The sequence below is a fragment of the Hypanus sabinus genome, chromosome 8 (assembly GCF_030144855.1).
Source record: "Hypanus sabinus isolate sHypSab1 chromosome 8, sHypSab1.hap1, whole genome shotgun sequence".
NCBI lineage: Eukaryota > Metazoa > Chordata > Chondrichthyes > Myliobatiformes > Dasyatidae > Hypanus > Hypanus sabinus.
The window spans coordinates 158,076,057-158,095,452 of NC_082713.1; the positions used below are offsets into that span (position 1 = coordinate 158,076,057).

General features: G+C 39.6%; 1 protein-coding gene across 2 annotated transcripts; it reads left to right on the forward strand.

Moving 5' to 3' along the window:
* Positions 1–570: 570 nt before the first annotated feature.
* On the forward strand, positions 571–17,863 carry LOC132398639 (interferon gamma-like). Of its 2 annotated transcripts, XM_059978345.1 has the most exons (5): positions 571–1,877; positions 6,283–6,384; positions 15,886–15,957; positions 16,050–16,241; positions 17,285–17,863. In XM_059978345.1, exons 2-5 carry the CDS (start codon positions 6,340–6,342, stop codon positions 17,402–17,404), a joined length of 429 nt encoding a protein of 142 aa, XP_059834328.1. In that variant the 5' UTR covers positions 571–1,877; positions 6,283–6,339; the 3' UTR covers positions 17,405–17,863. The 2 variants fall into 2 exon arrangements, with proteins under 2 accessions (XP_059834328.1, XP_059834326.1); XM_059978343.1 differs by lacking the exons at positions 571–1,877; positions 6,283–6,384 and adding an exon at positions 12,153–15,746.
* Positions 17,864–19,396: the final 1,533 nt, after the last annotated feature.

Here is a 19,396-nt window from a genome sequence, read left to right on the forward strand (position 1 = left end):
TAGGTGCAGGAGTAGGCCATTCAGCCCTTTGAGCCAGCACCGCTATTCTCTGTGATCATAGCTGATCATCCACAATCAGTACCTCGTTCCTGCCTTCTCCCCATATCCCTTGACTCCGCTATCTTTAAGAACTCTATCTAACTCTTTCTTGAAAGTATCAAGAAAATTGGCCTCCACTGCCTTCTGAGGCAGAGCATTTCACAGATCCACAATTCTCTGGGTGAAAAAGTTTTTCCTCAACTCTGTTCAAAATGGCCTACCCCTTATTCTTAAACTGTGGCCTCTGGTTCTGGACTGCCCCAAAATCAGGAACATGTTTCCTGCCTCAGGCGTGTCCAATCTCTTAATAATCTTGTATGTTTCAATCAGATCCCCTCTCATCCTTCTAAATTCCAATGTATACAAGCCCAGTCGCTCCAATCTTTCAACATATGACAGTCCCGCCATCCCAGGAATTAACTTCGTGAATCTACACTGCACTCCCTCAATAGCAAGAGTGTCCTTCCTCAAATTTGGAGACCAAAACTGCACACAATACTCCAGGTGTGGTCTCACCTGGGCCCTGTACAACTTCAGAAGGACCTCTTTGCTCCAATGCTCAACTCCCTTTGTTATGAAGGCCAACGTGCCATTAGATTTCTTCACTGCTTCCTGTACCTACATGCTTACTTTCAGTGACTGATGAACAAGGACACCTAGATCTTGTTGTACTTCCCCTTTTCCTAACTTGACACCATTCAGATAGTAATCTGCCTTCCTGTTCTTGCCACCAAAGTGGATAACCTCACATTTATCCACATTAAACTGCATCTGCCATGCATCTGCCCACTCACCCAACCTGTCCAAGTCACCCTGAATTCTCCTAACATCCTCCTCATATTTCACACTGCCACCCAGCTTTGTGTCATTGCAAATTTGCTTATGTTACTTTTAATCCCTTCATCTAAATCATTAATGTATATTGTAAATAGCTGCAGTCCCAGCACCGAGTCTTGCGGTACCCCACTAGTCACTGCCTGCCATTCTGAAAGGGACCCATTAATCCCTACTCTTTGGTTCCTGTCTGCCAACCAATTTTCTATCCATGTCAGTACCCTATCCCCAATACCATAAACTCTAATTTTTCCCACTAATCACCTATGTGGGACCTTATCAAAGGCTTTCTGAAAGGCCAGGTACACTACATCCACTGGCTCTCCCTTGTCCATTTTCATAGTTACATCCTCAAAAAATTCCAGAAGATTAGTCAACCATGATTTCCCCTTTGCAAATCCATGCTGACTCTGATCCTGTTACTGCTGTTCAAATGTGCCGCTATTTCATCTTTTATAATTGACTCCAGCATCTTCCCCACCACTGATGTCAGGCTAACTGGTCTATAATTCCCTGTTTTCTCTCTCCCCCCTTTCTTAAAAAGTGGGATAACATTAGCTACCCTCCAGTCCTCAGGAACTGATCCTGAATCTATAGAACATTGGAAAATGATTACCAATGCATCCATGATTTCTAGAGCCATCTCCTTAAGTACCCTGGGATGCAGACCATCAGGCCCTGGGGATTTATCAGCCTTCAGTCCCATCAGTCTACCCAACAACATTTTCTGCCTAATGTGAATTTCCTTCAGTTCCTTTGTTACCCTAGGTCCTCTGGCCACTTTTACATCTGGGAGATTACTTGTGCTAAAGACAACAGACTCCTTCAGGTGGACGGAAGCCCAGAACATACAGACTTAGTATAAATACTTCCAGAAGAAACAAAGTACTGAGATTAACAGTATTGAATGAGGTGCTGAGGAATGGTTGCTGAAGCCTGGGAACTCGCCTGCGGTGCCTCAGTTCTGTGAGGAAGTGAAAAGGGGCATATTAGAGGATTAAAATGTGAGTAGCAGCAATTTTTCCCACTTTAATAAAATTTTGGAAATGTGTTATTCTATATAAACTAAAAACATATAGATGAACTGTATACTTTGGCAGTGAATGTCTACATGATCACAGCTATGCACAGAAACCACAGATGGTACAGGTCTAATGCTGATTCTGCCCATGATTGCCCATTTCCTTGATGGGTCTTGAAATAAGTGTTAAGGGACTCACTGAGAGAAGAATCAAGCCTCAAAGGTTTAACACATACCCCAAGCAAATTTTGGGAAAATTACTTCTCATCCCTAGTTTGGAGAACTTCTATTCCAAAAATCAGACCTCAGTGCCTCATTTTACAGCTGTAATTTTTATTTTAGTGAAAGGATTTTTTTTGTAAATTTCTACCAGTTTATGAATTTATTCAAAAACATTTTGATGCATTTAATTGAATATTACATACTTTCATTGCCTGCTATGGATCTAGTCATGGGGTCTTACACAAATTTTCTGGAGGGAAAGAATAAGTAGACAAGCAACCACCATCTGCAAAACGGAAAAGCCTGTTAACTCAGGTTTCAACTCCACAGGAAACAACGACCAGCTTCTACGTATGCAAAGCATGATCTTTACCAAATGCTAGTTCAGGAAGATATTACATGTAAATTTCAGCTGAGCTCGCACCACAACTGTGCACCAATAGGTAGGCTGTTCTCTACCCTCAGCTGGATTTTTGGCCCGGCTGAATTTATTCATACACCTGCGCAGAAAGTTCACTACGAATTCTCACAATGGAATAGGCAGCTTTCAAGCTCTTCTTTGTCATAAAATAAAGCAGAAATGTTGGGAACTCTTTTCAGGCCCAGGAAAGAGGGAAGTGAAAAGGGTGAATGTTTCAGGTCAAAGACTCATTGTCAGAACTGAAAAGGGGACCACAGAAACTTGTAAAACTGCAGGAAGGGAGGGAGAGGGAGAGGGCTGGTGACTCTGGTAGGGTGCAGTTAGCAGAACTATGGTAATAAACTGTAGATAAGGTTATCTGGTCAATGAGTAAATGGGAGCAACTTGAGAGTAAGAACATAGACAGAATAATCTATACTTCGTTAACAAAAGGACTGCAAAAAAAGCCGAGTTTGAAAGCCATGCCTGGTAGGTCTGGTTGAGAATGTCCTCACTTTCCAGAGGGAGGCAAAGAAGAGAGAAAAAATAAATTTTTAGAATCAAATTCAAGTTAAATTATAAGATACTGGAGCAGAATTAGGCCACTTGGCCCATCGAGTCTACCCCATGATTCATTCAACCATACGTGAACACAGCCGAGCAAAACAGCGTTCCCGTGGGGCCAAGGTGCAAAACATAAACATTACATAAATCAAAATAGTGAGCATAGTCATGCAAAAAAATCATAGTCACACCAAAAAAACAGACACCTGTAGCCCAAGTCCCTGAGCAACATGTCCCGCCAATTGATGGTGCAGTTCTCAGCAGTGCGCAGTTATTACAATCCAGCCTGCCATTCCACAGATAAAACACTGGAGGGCAGCATTGATGGGAGGGTCCAGGGAGGCCCCAACTGAGAGCGGGCACCTCACTACACCGCCTCTGGCATCTGCTGTCCTGGACTGCTGGGAAAATGAGGGATGAAAAAGTAAAGCAGCTGAGCCCTTATCATAGATGGACAACTGTTTCAGACTGAGAATTCATTTTGACTGAAACTCTAGAATTCAATTTGAAGTCCAGATGTCTGCAGAGTGCCGAGGTGAGGTGCTGTTCCTTAAGCTTGCATTGGGTCTTATTGCGATAGAACTCTGAACAGTGCAGCCATTCGGCCATAATGTTGAGCCAAGTTAGCTAAACTAATAATTACAGTAAATGCCTAACTAATCTCTTCTGCTTGCACAATGTCCATGTCCCTCCATTCTCTGCACTTTCTATCTATTCTATCTATCAGCCTATCTAAGAGCTTTGGAAATGTCTCTATCATATTTGCCACCCCCCCCCCCCCCCACCCCACTACCATCCCTGGCAGCATAATCCAAGTACTGGGCTCTCTCTGCAAAAAAAAAAATGTGCCTCACTACTCTCATTTGAGCTTACCCTCTCTCACCTTAAATACATGCTCTCTAGATTTAGACATTTTGACCCTGAGAAAAAGGCTGTCTACTGTCATCGATGCCTCTCATAATTGTATAGGTTTCTATCAGGTCTTCATTTAGCCTCTGCGATCCAGAGAAAACAGTCCAAGTTGGTCCATACTCTCCTCATAATAGCTAGTTTGATTCAAACTCCTCTCAATCTTCTGGCTTTGCTAGATTGTATTAGTTACTTTTGGGATTTACTAAATCAAAACAGTTGTTAAATAAAAAATTTTCATTTTTTAGAATCTTTTTATTGGTACATAATCTTCTACAGCTATAAGATGATACAAAACTTCAACAATTTAATATATATACAATTAATAAAGCTGAAGAAAATAAAAACTGATCGTAATATATAATAATGAAAAAAAACTAAATGTAAGGGAAAGAAGGAAAAAAAGTACCCCATCTAACTAAGAGAAAAAAGACCCACTAACTACAAAAAAAGAAAAAAAAACATTAGGAGTCAACCCCTGGAGCAATACGTCTTAACCATCCTCTATAGATATATATATATATTTAAAAAAATCATCAACCGCCAATTCATATTTATAAAAAATAAATTTGGAAGGAAACCATATAAAATAATTCAAATTAAATGATAATATTTGGCAAAAGAGCTCCATCTTCTCTCAAAGTCGAATCGGGGGTCTAAAGTTCTACTTCTAATTTTTTCCAAACTGAGACTTAACATTACTTGAGAAAACCACTGTTGTTAAATAAAAATAGTGAAGTACATGCTATGGCTTGATCATTTGGGATAGTTGAGTCTCTATCTATATCAAACAGAAGTACAGAAACCTAATGGCATTAATTGGGTTTTAATTGCGTGTCAGTTCTTGTGATACCTTTATCGTGTAAAAAGCGCCTCTTCCTGGACAACAGATTTTAATTTTTCATGTGCAGCTGTGCACCTACATGCACTTAAATTTGTGAATCGTTTTGATGATTAAACAATTGTGAGCGGTGCCTTATCTGTGCAACATATTTAAGTTTAATTCTGGTTCATTATGTCAGATTACAAAATCTTCAAGTAATTTTAAATTTCACATTGAAACTCACTTCAGATGTAGGTAGGAAATAATTGTCCGGGTGAAGAACTGCAACACACAAGATAAAGTTACAAGTTACATTCCTCGCAGATATGGAAGAAGTTCATTAGTGGGATTAGTGATAACGTAACATCTCAAATGTGGTTACTCAAAATGAATTTCAATTGCCTAATGTGCCTATTTTATGAAATCTTGTGAATTCATATGCAAGTTTAATGCATGATTTAATGAATATGAGATATTGGAAATGTATGCGCATCATGCTAAATTAGTCAGCTGTCAGAGTATATTGGGGATGTACCATTGCCTGTCGGAAATTAAGGGGTATTCAGTTCCGAAATGCAGTTATCAGATGAGTGATGTATTCCAGAAACAATTCTTATTAACAAAAAGGTGTTAAATCAGTTTCAAAATTCATTATACAATTTTTTGAATTGTGATAGGTGAATCACTTCATCTTAAATCTCAGAGTTAAAAAAAATTTGCCAAATATTTATATCAAGAAAACAGATTGGTGACGTTCTTTAGCATCATTTTTGATCTTTAGTAAATGCAACTGCTTTAAGATAATTAAAATCATGAGATGAATTATTTTAAAACATATTGATCATGAATTAGAAGAGTATTTGTGGTGTCATCATCTGCCTAACTGGGAAAGTAGTTCATAGTGCACAGTCCAAGCATTAAGTATAGACATTACGTGTGTCACGGTGCAAAGCTGCAGTTAGGTATTTCATGACTCAGCATCATAATATGCCGATCTTTTATGTTACTCATTTCATTCCACTAAGCCCACAACTTGTGGAAAGCAAGTTCTCTCTTTGAGGTGGGTTTTTTTTTTAGAGTAACCAAGCTGACGTTCCTCGGCTCTAGTAAGGGGACGTTATCCACCAAGTAGCAAATAGATAACAAACTATAAAGCCATAGATTTTACAGCACAGATTCCATCCTTCAATTTACCACATCTACACTGATATTTTGCCATCTGCGTTAGTCCCATTTGCCCATATTAGTTGTGTTAACTTTCTGTTAACTTGTGTTTGTATCTGACCTCCCTGGCAGTGAGCACCACATATCAATTACTCCCCCTGTAAAGAAAATGTTTGCACTCAAAACCCCTTTTAATCTCCTTTCTCGTCTTAAACCTACACCTCCCTTCTTTCAAAGTTCAAAGTACATTTATTATCAAAGTATGTTATCGTTGTGCACCTTTGAGATTGGTCTTGTTCCGGGCAGCCACAAAACAAGAAACCCAAAAGGACCCATTGAAGAAGAGACTGACGAACACCCAATATGCAGAGCGAGAGAAAAAAGAAACAAACCCAGCAAACAATGAAGGTGAGCAAATAGCACTTAGAATGAAAGTGAGTCCTCAGACATGGAGCTTGGAGCTGCTGGAGAAGGCCCACAGCCTCAGCCTCAGTTTCTGATACCCCTACCATGGCAACAGGACTCTGACTATCTACCCTATCCATTCCTATTTTATTATAGAGTAACTCAGCATGCAAACAGACCATTCAGCCCAACTGGTTCATGCTGACCACAGCATCCTCTCTTCTAGCTCAGCTGCCTGGGTCACTGGTATTATAAAGTGTTGTGCTAACCATTGTACCACTGTGCCGCCCCTTCTGGAGTTAGGAGAGAGGTCCACAGTTTGGGGTAAATAAAGAGGGACAAGGGCAGGGAAGAAGAGTTCAGCTTTGTGTAGGGCTTCAAATTAAAAGTTCTGTCAGGTCTCCCCTAAGCCTCTGCCACTCCCGAGAAAACAATCCTAGTTTGTCCAAACTCTCTTTAGGGCATTGATCATTAAGCAACATCTATACCTCCTGGTTAAAAATAATCCTATCCTTCTATCCTTCTATTCCCCAATCTGGCCTCTTACCTCTTCTCATCACCTGCCCATTACCTCCCCCTGTAACCTTCTTTCTTCCTTTTCTCCCATGGACCACTCCCCTCCCCTTTCAGATTCCTTCTTCTCCAGCCCTTTACCTTTCCCACCCACCTGGCTTCACCTATCACCTTCTCACTAGTCATCCTTCTCCGCCTTTTTATTTTGGCATTTTGCCCCTTTCATTCCAGTCCTGATGAAGGGTCTTGGTCTGAAGTGTTAATTGTTTGTTCACTTCCATAGATGCTGCCTGACCTGCTGAACTCCTCCAGCTTTCTGAGTGCGTTGCTCTCCTTACTGCTCATGCGGTCTGATCCAGGCAACATCCTGCTCAATTTCTTTTGCACCCCGTCCTCTGCCTCCACATCCTTCCTTTAATGGGGAGACCAGAGTTGACTGCAATACTCCAGATGTAGCCTAAACAGAAGTTTATAAAGCTGCATCATAAATTTTTGACTCTTGAAACTAGTCCTAACAAAGACAAGCACGTCATATGTTTTCTTCACCACTCTATCAACAAGCGTAGCCACTTTCAGGGAGTTATAGATTTAGATCCCATGATCCCTCTGTACATCAATGCAGTTAAGGGTCCTGCCATTCACTGCATACTTTCCCTTTACATTTGCTCTCTCAAAGTGCAACTCCTCACACTTATCTGGATTAAACTCCATCTGCCCACGGCTGCAAGTGATCTTAATGCTGATGTATCCCTTGGCAGCCTTCAGTACTTTTCACAACACCACTAATCCTGGTTTTATCAGCAAAGTTACTAACCCATCAATCATGTTTTCATCCAGGTCATTTACATATATGAAAAGTGGCAGAGGTTTCGGGACAGAACCCTGCAAAACCACGTCAGGTATTTCCATCTATTGACCGTTATCCTCGAGCTTCTGTGGAGAAGTCAACTCTGAGTCCAAACAGCCAAGTCCCACGCATATTAATCTTCATATAAGATTAAGATCATATTAATTTTCTGGATGAACCTTACCATCACTCCACCTTCATCATCTCCTTGAAAAACTCAATCAAATTAGTAAGCTGTGATCTGCCCTGCACAAAGCCATGCTGCCTGTTCCTAATTAAGCCTAGATTTTTCAAATGTTCATAAGTTCTTCTCCCTAAATGTCCTCTTCAATTGTACGGGTATTAAGAGTTATGGGGAAAAGGCAGGTAGATGGAGCTGAGTTTACGGACAGATTAGCCATGATCTTATTAAATGGCGGGGCAGGCTCGATGGGCCAGATGGCCTACTCTTGCTCCTATTTCTTATGTTCTTATAGCTTCTCTACTACCAATGTTAGACACAGGGATTATTAAATTCCAGGAGTATCCATATTTCCCTTCTCAAACAAAGGAACAATATTAACTACTCATCAATCCTCTGGGATTTCACCTTGGACTAGAGTAGAGATAGAGATCTTGATCAAGACCCCAGCAATTTCATCACTTGCCCCTCTCAATAATCTGGTGTATATCCCATCAGACCCAGGGGACTTAGCCACATTAATGTTATCCACTGTTAAAGAACCCTTTATCTCAAAATGCCCCAGCACATTATTATGTACCACATTTATCTCATTATCTTTCACATCCTTCTCCTTAGTGGATATAGATTGGAAGGTATAGGTTATGGGGAAAGAAAGTGGAGATCGTAGAGATAATTGGGACCAGAGGTAATTTAATTGTCTGCCAGATTGTTAAGGATCTTAAAACAACCATTCTTTTGGCTGTTCCTGATTCTGGCGAATGACTATCCTGAATATGGCAGGCCTGGTTGTGGTAGTCAAGGAAGCAAAGCTCAAGAAGGAGGTGTGAACCGAGCATTAACTCCTCCAATTGCAACTACGAAGAGCTTAATGCTCATTTCAGGTGCAGCTTCTTAATGTCTATGCATCAGCTTTGCACGGGCATTGACCTTTGCACTTTTAATGCAGACACTTTTTTATAACAGCTTTCACACTTCTAAAATATGTGATGCCAACAAAATTCTGAACTTGCATGTTTGAAAGCGTTATTTAAGGAGGTGTCTTCCAACATTGCTGATTTAAGTTTCCCTCACTTTGAAATGATCTTTTGTTTTTATTTAATTCTTACTATATTACAGAGGTTCATATCAGTCTTCCCTGTCAGTGCTCGATATATTAGGAGTAGTATTTAATTTTGGAAAACATAATATATACAGTACTGTACAAAAGTCTTAGGCACATATACATAGCTAGGGTGCCTGAGACTTTAGCCCAGTACTATAGTAATTTTATGTATTACGCTGTCCTGTTGCCACAGAAAGAGAATGACATATGCGACTGATGATAAACTTGATTCTGATATCGTGGACTGAGAGTGGGAAGGGGGTAGGAAGAGGGGAGGGAGTGGGAGGCACCAGGGAGACATTCTGTAATGATCAGTAAACTAATAGTTTGGAATCAGCTGACCTTGCCTACTGTCTCATAACTGGGTGGTCTGCACCTGTGCCACCCCTGCCCCGGAACTCCTTCTCTGCCATCTGTCCCACACCCTTCCCGTGACACTCCACCCTAGCCGCTCCCAACATCCTTTGCCCCATTGTTGTGCTTTTTTTGTGATTATTTAGAGATCTAGTGCAGAATAGGCCCTTCTGGCCCTTTGACATATGCCGCCAGCAACCCCCGATTTAACCCTAGACTAAACACGGGGCAATTTACAATGACCAATCAACCTACTAACTGATACATCTTTAGACTGTCGGAGGAAACCTGAGCATCCGGAGAAAACCGATGCATTCCACAGGGAGGATGTACAGAGGACACTAGGAACAAACTCCGAACTCCTACGCCCAAAGATGTAACAGTGTCGCACTAACCACTGCACCCGTATTGTATACATGTGGTAGAAATGTGACATTTAATTATTATGAATATTGGCTGCACTTGGTTAAACTGCCACTTTGCAGCTCAATTGCTTCCCCCTTTCCTCACTGCAGTGTATCTCCTTCTTGCAGGAAACTGCATTTGTGCTCTGTTTGTGTAAGGCAGCGACGTGATATTTTCTAGCTATGAATCTCAATTTCCAGAGCTTGTCTCACAATGAATAGGACAGGTTTGTACCTCAGAAAAACAAGTTTGAATAGATCCAGATGATAACATTGTGCCTTTGTGAATTATTCACTGTAAAACCATTGATCTGATTGCCTTGTTAGAAGTTTACATCTGATGTGGTTATCTTCCTGTCAGCGCTCTGCAACATAACCAACGTTTTGGATTTCAGCAAGATGAATAATCAGAAATATTGTTTACATTGTATTTCCTTGCAGACTGCTCAGGTAAAGCCAAGTTCAAGTTTAATTATCATTCAACTATACATGAATACAGATGGACGAAATGGCTTTCCTCTGGGGTCAAGCTGCAAACATACACGGCACAAGGCACATATGACATCGGAAGTAACCGTACAGTCATGCAAATAAATAAATATACAGATCATAGCCCAAGTCCCTGAGTGATATGTCCTGTAAATTGCCACTCTTGGCAGTCCACAGATAAACATACGTACGCACGCACGCAATCCAGCTTGTTATTCCAGAGCTGATACTATTAGTCCACCCTTTCTCATCCAGGGAATTGTTAATGGCAAATAAGCACAGAGCAAGTCAAAATTCAAAGTTATAAGTATATTTTATTCTCAAAGTACATATATGTTACCATATTGTCTATCTCAATGATGGGGTAAAAGAGTGTAGTTATCCCCTTTTAATTACGAGCCTGGTTGTAGAGGGGTAGTAACTACTCTTGAACCTGGAGGTGTGAATCCAGAGATTCTTGTACCTTCTCCCTGATAGCAGCAGTGAGAAGAGAGCACGGCCTGGATGGTGATGATGCATGCTGCTTTTCTACAACAATGTTTCATGTAGATGTGCTCAATAGTTGAGAGAGCTTTACCTGTGATGAACTGGGCTGAATCCATGACCTTTTGTAGGATTTTCTGTTCAAGGTCATTTGTGTCTCCGTATCAGTCCATGATGCAGTCAACATACTCTCCACCACACATCTATAGAAGTTTGTCAAAGTTTTAGATGTCATGCCAAATATCTACAGACTCCTTAGGAAGTAGAGTCAGGTGCTTGCATCAGATATAGGTGTAAATAGGAAATGGAAAATGTGTGAGGAAATAAGGAGAATTAGGATAACCAGGCAAGCAATACTTGGTAAACTGTTGAAGCTGACAAGTCTATAGACCTAATGGATTTCATCCTGAGGTTTTAAAATAAGTTGTCTGGGAGGTAACTGGTACATTGGTGATAATATTCCAAAGGTTCCTAGATTTAGGATTCCATCCGATTAGAAAATAGCAGGTGTAACTTTCTTTATAATTCTAAAAGGGGTGAAGACAGAAAGTAGGAAATTGTGGGCCACTTGGTTTAACATCTTCTACGCAAGGAAATGCTAAAAGCTATTACTTATGACATGTTGGAAGGCACTTAGTAAAATTCAAGATCATCAAGCAGTAGGTTTGTTAATGGGAACTCACGTATGTCCGGTTTATTGGAATTCTTTGAAGAAGCAGAATTTGCTGTGGAGAAAGGGGACACAATAAATAGATTCCCAGAATACATTGGTGAAGTGCTGCATCAAAGGTTATAGCAAAAAAAAAGAGAAGCTTTTTTTGTAAAAGATAACAAATATCAATGCGGAAGAAAACCGGTTAATTAACTGGAAACAGAATGGACATAAATGGGTCTTTATGATTAGCAAGAGGTAACTGGTGGTAACAGCAGGGATTACTAAAGTCATAGCTCCTTACAATTTACTTCTTGATTGTAGGAATTGAAGATATGTTTGGGAAGTTGACTAATAACATGACAAAAAGAAGGGAAGTTGCAATGAGGATACATGAAGATTTAAAGGAAGCTAGTTAGCTTAGGAGAGATGATAAAGATCTAGTAAATGGAATAATAAGAAATAATCCCTGCTATTAATTCACCTATTTCTCCGGGCATTAGACAAGTTAGGATGGGAAAAAGCTTCTTTCCCCAGGCTGTGAAACTAATGAACACACCACCACCACCCAGGTCTCATTGTGTGTGAACCACCGGTAGTGTTATACTGTTTATTTTTTTAACTTCTGTCATAAATGCACCTTTTTATGTTAGTTTATTTGTGGTACTATTACTTTACATGGTGTGTGTGTGTGTGTGTGTGTGTGTGTGTGTGTGTGTGTGTGTGTGTGTGTGTGTGTGTGTGTGTGTGTGTGTTTAATATGTACCTAGTTGTGCACCTTGGTCTGGAGAAGCGTTTGGCGATACACATGACTTGAGAATTTGTGAAATTGTGCACTTTGGTAGGAAAAAAGAAGTGTGTTATCTAAATAATGAGTGAATGAGGTACAGAAGGGCCTGGGTGGTAGTTGTGTGGGATTCACAAAATGCTGGCATGTATAGAACTAGCCAATCGACTATATATCGACTCCATAGATGTATATTCATCTCCATAGATGCTGCCTGACCTGCTGAGTTTCTCCAGCATTTTGTGCGTTTATTTAACAATGTTACTGGTTATTGTGAGGAGAATTAAATATGAGGGCAGAGAGGTTTTACTGCATTAGCAGAACATTGGTGAGTTTGCTGTTCTCCATTAGATTCTATATTTATGTAAGAATATAAATAACATTAATTTCTTTATTTTTTCATTTTCAATCTCTTTTTATTGATTTAAAAATATATGAATAGATACAAACCAGAGAAGTGATATCAAATATATAATACAATAAACATACAAAGAAAAGGATATATATACACTGTCAAAATCATGTATAATATAATATTAGACTAATATATTATAAACAGAGAACCACACCTCCTCTTGACAATTCATAAAAAAAAATGATTGGAAATTTTCTATTTATAAGAAGAAAAACCCCACTAAGCTAACCTCAAACAGAAAAAAACGGACTGGGCGGTTTGAGGATAAAATTACAAAAAAAGAAGAAAACATCCTTCTGGTCAAATCTGAAACTTCGCAGAGGGAGAAAAGAAAAAAGAAAAAAAAATTACCTAAAAAAAATTGAAAAGAAAAAAAGAAATTAGATCATATGAAAATATTGAATAAAAGGTCACCCAGGTTTGCTCAAATTTGAAAGATGTATCAAATGTCCGACTTCTAATTCTCTCCAAGCTTAAACAAGGCATAATGGAGGAGAGCCAGGAAAAAACAGTAGGTGGATTAGGATAAAATCTCCCAGCCGATAAAGTTGAAAAGGCTATCACATGTTGAGCTCCTGCTTCCTTTGGAGTAATCCCAAAGATTGCTGTAAGTGAATTAGGTTGTAAGTCCACACCTATGCTCAAACAATCAAACCTTTAACTTTGAATTATGAAACTGACTGGTGGAAAAAATTGAAAGTAGAATTGGCTGGTAAGGACTCATATGCAAAAAAAGAGTGCTGATGGAGGTTGGGACAATTGTGGGGTGTGATGTTGGGCTGAGATGCAAGATTAGATTGGAGTCTAGTTGGAGTGGAATGGTTTCAGAGCACATAAGCCTAAAATATTAAAGGGGAGGGGGAACGGGATAGATATATGTTAACGTTACATGCTGTTTGTGATCCCAGCACAGAAATGGAAGCTGCTGTGACTCCTGGTGTTGATAAGGAGCAGCAGCACGACGAATAAGAACTTTCCGGAAAATTAATGGGAGCCTTAGAGCTTACAGTAGCAAAAACAGACAAGGGTAGTCTCTGTTAACTATTTTGTAGAAGGCCTCAACTTTCCAGTAAAGAGCTGCTTTGGCATTGATGTCCAATGTAATAGTGGTACTTGAACATGCAGAATAGTTTTGCAGAATGGATTCAGGAGCTGAACATCGTCCCACCTGAATTCACTGCAAACGTCAAGCAACTTTGGTGCGTATGAATATTATTCCACAGAGGCTCACCTCAGACTCATGAAGACTACTGAAGCAGGCATCATAGACTACCTGTGAGCATGCAGTATCCATCTACAGCCCGTACGTAAATGAACCCTGAGGTCTAATTTTGATCTAGTCTTGGGTCTACCCATTCTGAGGTGGACACTGTTTACGGAATGTGACTGTAGCCAGCAGCTGCAATGCGATTTTCATCTCAGTGTCACGGTAATCCAGTACATCCCTTTTCCAGCTGCTTCTGTGATGACAAGTTGAAGGTCCCATTCTTGTCCCTTGCACAGCACCGGGGGCAGGGCCAGCTCGCGTTCCTGTGCTGAGATCACACGCAAAGAGAAGAAAGAGCACAAAGCCTCCCTAACTATTCAGCCAGATCCTGTCAACCACCCCCTGGCATACTTGTGGCAGGGGTCTGCCAGTCCTGCATGCATTTTATCAGGCATTATAGAACTAGATTGAAAGCAAAGCTTGCACGGTCCTGAGGGAGTAACATTTCCCTCTGCGTGGTTTTGAGCCCCTTGAACTCGGAAAGCGAGGAATCCCTTCGTTTCCCCGTGTAATTGGTTCCGACTGCAACCACAGCTTCAAGCTAATTTCTCCTCTTTGTGGTTAGGTTTCCAGTGTAATCTAGTGAATTGCCAGGAGTGCAAGGAAATGTTGGCTTGCGGTCTGACATTCTCTAGTGCGGAAAGGAATGGAAAAAAAAGCACACACACATCCTTTCATTCTGCTGTGCTGGGCCTTGCTTGGTGAAAGGTTGCTGATTTGTTTGCACTTCCAAACGAGATGATTGCCTCAGTTGTATAACCAAAGAGATGAGTCTGACAAAGTGTGAAAACCTCCAGTTTCAAGCTGACTTCCTTGACTCACATTAAATGCTGATGCAAGCTAGAATTGAATTAACATGGACTATCACAGGTCCTACCGTTGTTTTATTATTAAATATAACATGATGTTATCATCATAGAAAATGCCTGAAAGCCATTACATTCTCTGACAATAAGTTCAAAGCTTGATTTCAAATTTATACTACATTAGGTTGATGAGCTGGCTCTGTAGAAGTTCGCGCTTCTCAATCCATGAAGGCAGACCTGAGAAAATTTAGTAATTTACTTTGATACCTGAAATTCAGGAGAAATTATCATATATATCAGCAGTAACGATGACAATCAAGATCATGCAACAGCTGAGTTCTGTATGTATAGATTTATTCCCATAGAATAAGCATTAGGCTATTTGTGGATTTCAAATGCCGAGGAGACTGATTATCTGATGAGTTTCAAACCTTTGATGATGTCCTTTATCATATCCTAAGCAACCTCACGTTTTACCATATAAAAGAAATAATTACTCAGTAAACTTACCCTTACTGGCAGAAAGGACAATTCCTTTTGACACTGGTGGCCCACCCAACCACAGAGATTTTCCCACACCAGAAATTGATGTGAAGCAACATTCTTTCGAAGGATCTCTGAAAATTCTATAGAGTAGAGATCTTAGGATCTACGTAATCTAATTGGGCGATATGTCAACCTTGCTTTGTCTGGAGGAAATTATGAACTGAAACCTCACAAACCAAACCTCAGGACTACTGCGTTTGTCCCATCCTATCTAACACCATCAGAACTTCAATGAATTGCAAAGCATGTGTGAATTGGGTATTTTTGCAAAGCTAAAAATATACAAGTGGCAGGTATAAATGTAAGCAGAACATTGCTGGGCATCAGTCTTCCTTGAGCCAGATCTGAGAAAACACGCAGATACTTATTGGTCCTTTATCGACTTGTTGATTTTGAATCATGATACTTCTGAGATATTTCATTATTGGGCTGGCAGGCTGTCTGCTTTCAGATTCTGTATGGGGTGCCCCACTGCAATCGTTGACAGAGTCAGTAGATACTCTAAAGGGTGCCTTTGTAAGTATCAACTTTGATATTTAATACATTTGATTTGTTTTAAAATAAGTTACTCATATCAAACTCAGCAGTGATACAGGAGTGTAAATGCTGAGCAGAGCAATGTTTAGTTTAATGATTTGATTCAAATTATTTCCAGAACATAAATCATCATGAGGTTGCTGATGGAGGAGCGAAGTTATTTAACATATTTCAGAAACATAAATCGAAGGTGAGATTAAACTCAAAGTTGCTTCTTCTTTGTACTTGAATACAATTATTTTTAATTATTGCATTCTTTAATTGCTTTAATTTGTATTTCAGGCTACTGAATCAGGCATTATGCTGAATGCCATTGTGAGATGGTATATAAACTTCTTTGAAAATATGAAGCCTCATCAGAATAATAACACCAAGCTAGCCATCAACACTGTTGCAAATGGCTTGCAAGAGTGGCTGCAATCTGACAAGTACTTTTCTCTTCTCAATGACCTCAAGGAATTAGAGAATATTAAAGTAAGTACCAATTTTATTGATTTCACAATACTCTGTGATGTAATTGGTGAGGAGCTGCAATTGTTTCCTATTTACATTAATAACCTGATGGGGGAATAAAATGTAAAGTTTCCGAAGTTGCAGATGATATGAAAGTAGATGTTGTGGTGAGGACATTGTAATGCTGCAATGCAATTTGAAGAGATTGAGTGATTGGGTGAAAATCTGCCAGTGGATCTTAGTGTAATGAAATGAGAGGTCATGCACCTGGGGAAGAGGAATCAAAAGGCAAATACTAGCTGCAAATAAGTGAAGTCCACAGCTATCTAGGTGTTCTAGTGTACAAATCACAAAAAGTTAGGAGGCAGATCCAACACGTGGTTAAGAAGCCAAAAGTCATTTTGGCTTTTATTGTGAAAGGTTTGGAGTTTAAGAATAGGGAGGTTGTGTTTCATTTGTACAGAGTGTTGGAGAAGTCACAAACAGAATACAACACTGTTTGGTTTCCTGACCTACAAAAGGATACTGTGACATTGTAGATCCACCAACTAATTCCTGGAATGGGAGGGTTGTCCTATTAAGGGCCCCTAGACAGATTGGGACAATATTCCTTTGGGTTAAGAAGAATGGGAGGTGACCTTATTCAAACTTTCAAGAATCTAAAGGGGATTGACAGGGCAGATGTTGAAATGTTTTCAGTAGCAGGAGAGTCATGAAATATGGGACATAACTACAATATAAGGGGCTGGTCGTTTTAAAACTGTGGTGAGTGGATGTTGAATTTGCAGATAGTAGTGAATCTCTGAAATTCTCTGCCTCATGGAGTGATGCAGTCCAGATCATTAGATATATTTAATATGACAGTAGAGAAGTATTTGCTTTTGATGATTATGGGGAACAGGTACAGAAGCCGAATTGAGGCCAGTATACATCAGCCATAATCACGTTGAACGGAAGGGCAGCCTTGGGCAGTGTGGCCTACTCTAGCTCCCACTTTCTGGTGATTTTGTGATTTCTCCTTTTGCCCATGGATGCAAGTTAATGTTTCTCCCTCTCTTTGACAGTGGGACGATCAGTTGATACAGCGTAAAGCAATTCTTGAACTTGAGATATTTCTATCAAAAATGCAGGAGATGGGAAAAAGAAGGCGCAAGAGGAATATGTTCAGGAGACCAAAGCCTTGAAGATAATTTACTGCGGTTGTTGTGTCATGCCCGGCATGTTTGTAATAACTCAAATTTAGTTATATTTATTTTTAATTTAATTATTTATATTTACTGTATTGACAAGTTTACAATAATATTATTATAATCGCTGCTCTTTTGCATTAGTGGACTTTGACTATTTATTAATTATGTAAATATAATTTCTATTGAAGGTGAAACTTTTATTAATTTGAGTACTACTTCAATTTGGCAGTCACTTATCTAAATCTATTTGTACTTTTGATTAAACATCCTTAACTGCATGATTCTCATGATATAAATTTTGGCAAGTTAGAGTTCAGGTAGAATTCACAACTACCTGGTATGATCTTGAAAAATTTCAGGGACACACAGAAGAAATATTGATTTTTTTCCATCAAAGAGAGACTGCTAATTTTAGTTTGTACTAAAACCTAAATATAAAAGTTTCATCTTTGAAAAAACACAATTAGCAAAATTAAATCTTTTTTTTAAAAAGAACATTTGAAATCTACTTTTGTCAGATTGGTCTCTGAATTGTATGATTAATGAACAGAATAAAATACATAAATTAACTTTATTTCTGAGTTTGTATCTGTACAAGAAGCAAATGCTTTCAACCAATCTCTTCTAAATAAGTGTAAATCTGACCATCAAGCTAGTTTGCCAGCCAAAACATTGCTTGGCCTTGCTAATTGGAACTGCTTTTAATAAAAAGCAACACACACAAAATTCTGGAGGGACTCAGCAGATCAGGCAACGTCTATGGAAATTAATAAACTGTCAGTGTTTTGGGCTGACACTCTTCATCAGGACTGAGAAAGAATGGGGAAGATGCTAGAATAAAAAGGTGGTGAGAGAGCAAGGAGGTTAGCTGGAAGGTGATAAGTGGAGCACATGGGTGGGCTTGAGAAGAAGGAATCTGATAGGAAAGGAGTAAGTACCACAGGTGAAAGGGAAGGCAGAGGGGACCCAGGGTGAAGTAATAGGCATGTGAGGAGAGCTAATAGGTCAGAGTGGGGATTAGAGGGGGGGGGGTAGAAATTTGTTTACTGGAAGGAGAAATCGATATTCATGCCATCAGGCTGGAGACTACCCAGATGGAATATAAGGTGTTGCTCCTGCAGCCTGAGGGAGACCTCATCTTGGCACAAGAGGAGGCCATGGACCGACATATTGGAATTGGAATGGGAATTGGAATTAAAACGCTTGGCAACAGGGAAGTCACGTTTGTGACGGATGGAGCGGAGGTGCTTGACGAAAGAGTGCATGATAAATTAACAGAAGATTTGAGCAACAGATGAATGAGGGATAAAGACACTGAATAAACTAATTCAAGGGGAGGTGTGATCTTCTACAATAATAACTGGACTGCATTCAATCTGGAATAATACAAATGACTTCAGGGACATTTACCTCAATGTTATTGGAATCGCGGATGCTGCTGAAGCCAAACTGGAAATGGAAGCTGGAAATTGATGTCTTTTTTCACCAATGTGATGGCTGAGGTGGTGAATCAGTCTAATTTTCTATAGTTCATCTGTTCAAAAGTGTTGAACCTATTGGAGATTGAAGCAATGTTCAACAATGAACCTTGATCTTCTCAGTAAGTAAACGATTCACGGAATAATTTCCAAATCCTGCCAGATGATCATCAATCAACATCTGAGATGTGTGTTCACAATACAGATGGAGGACTAATGACCTGAAATTTCCTCTTTGGTGCTGAACAAAGTTTAGACTCAGAATATGGCAATTCCTGATATTAATTTTTCGGTATAGTTGTGCTCAAATTTTCCAGAAATCTCAGTAAGTTGTGGCTGTGTAATAAATGGGCAGGTACTAGATATGAAGATCAGGATAAAATGCCAACTTGCCTTAATAATCATACTTATAGGAGGCATGAGTCATGTTTCAAATCATGTTCCCTGACACCTTTAGCATATCCGCCTAGAAATTCATCCCTATTGTGTAGTGCTGCCTGGAACAAAG

What these genes read in the sequence shown, in the direction of transcription:
- LOC132398639 (XM_059978343.1), top strand. Translation starts at nt 15,630, where the DNA reads ATGATACTTCTGAGATATTTCATTATTGGGCTGGCAGGCTGTCTGCTT. An exon ending in ATACTCTAAAGGGTGCCTTT is followed by an intron (nt 15,747 to 15,885) that starts GTAAGTATCAAC and finishes AATTATTTCCAG; the next exon opens with AACATAAATCATCATGAGGT. An exon ending in AGGAATTAGAGAATATTAAA is followed by an intron (nt 16,242 to 17,284) that starts GTAAGTACCAAT and finishes TCTCTTTGACAG; the next exon opens with TGGGACGATCAGTTGATACA.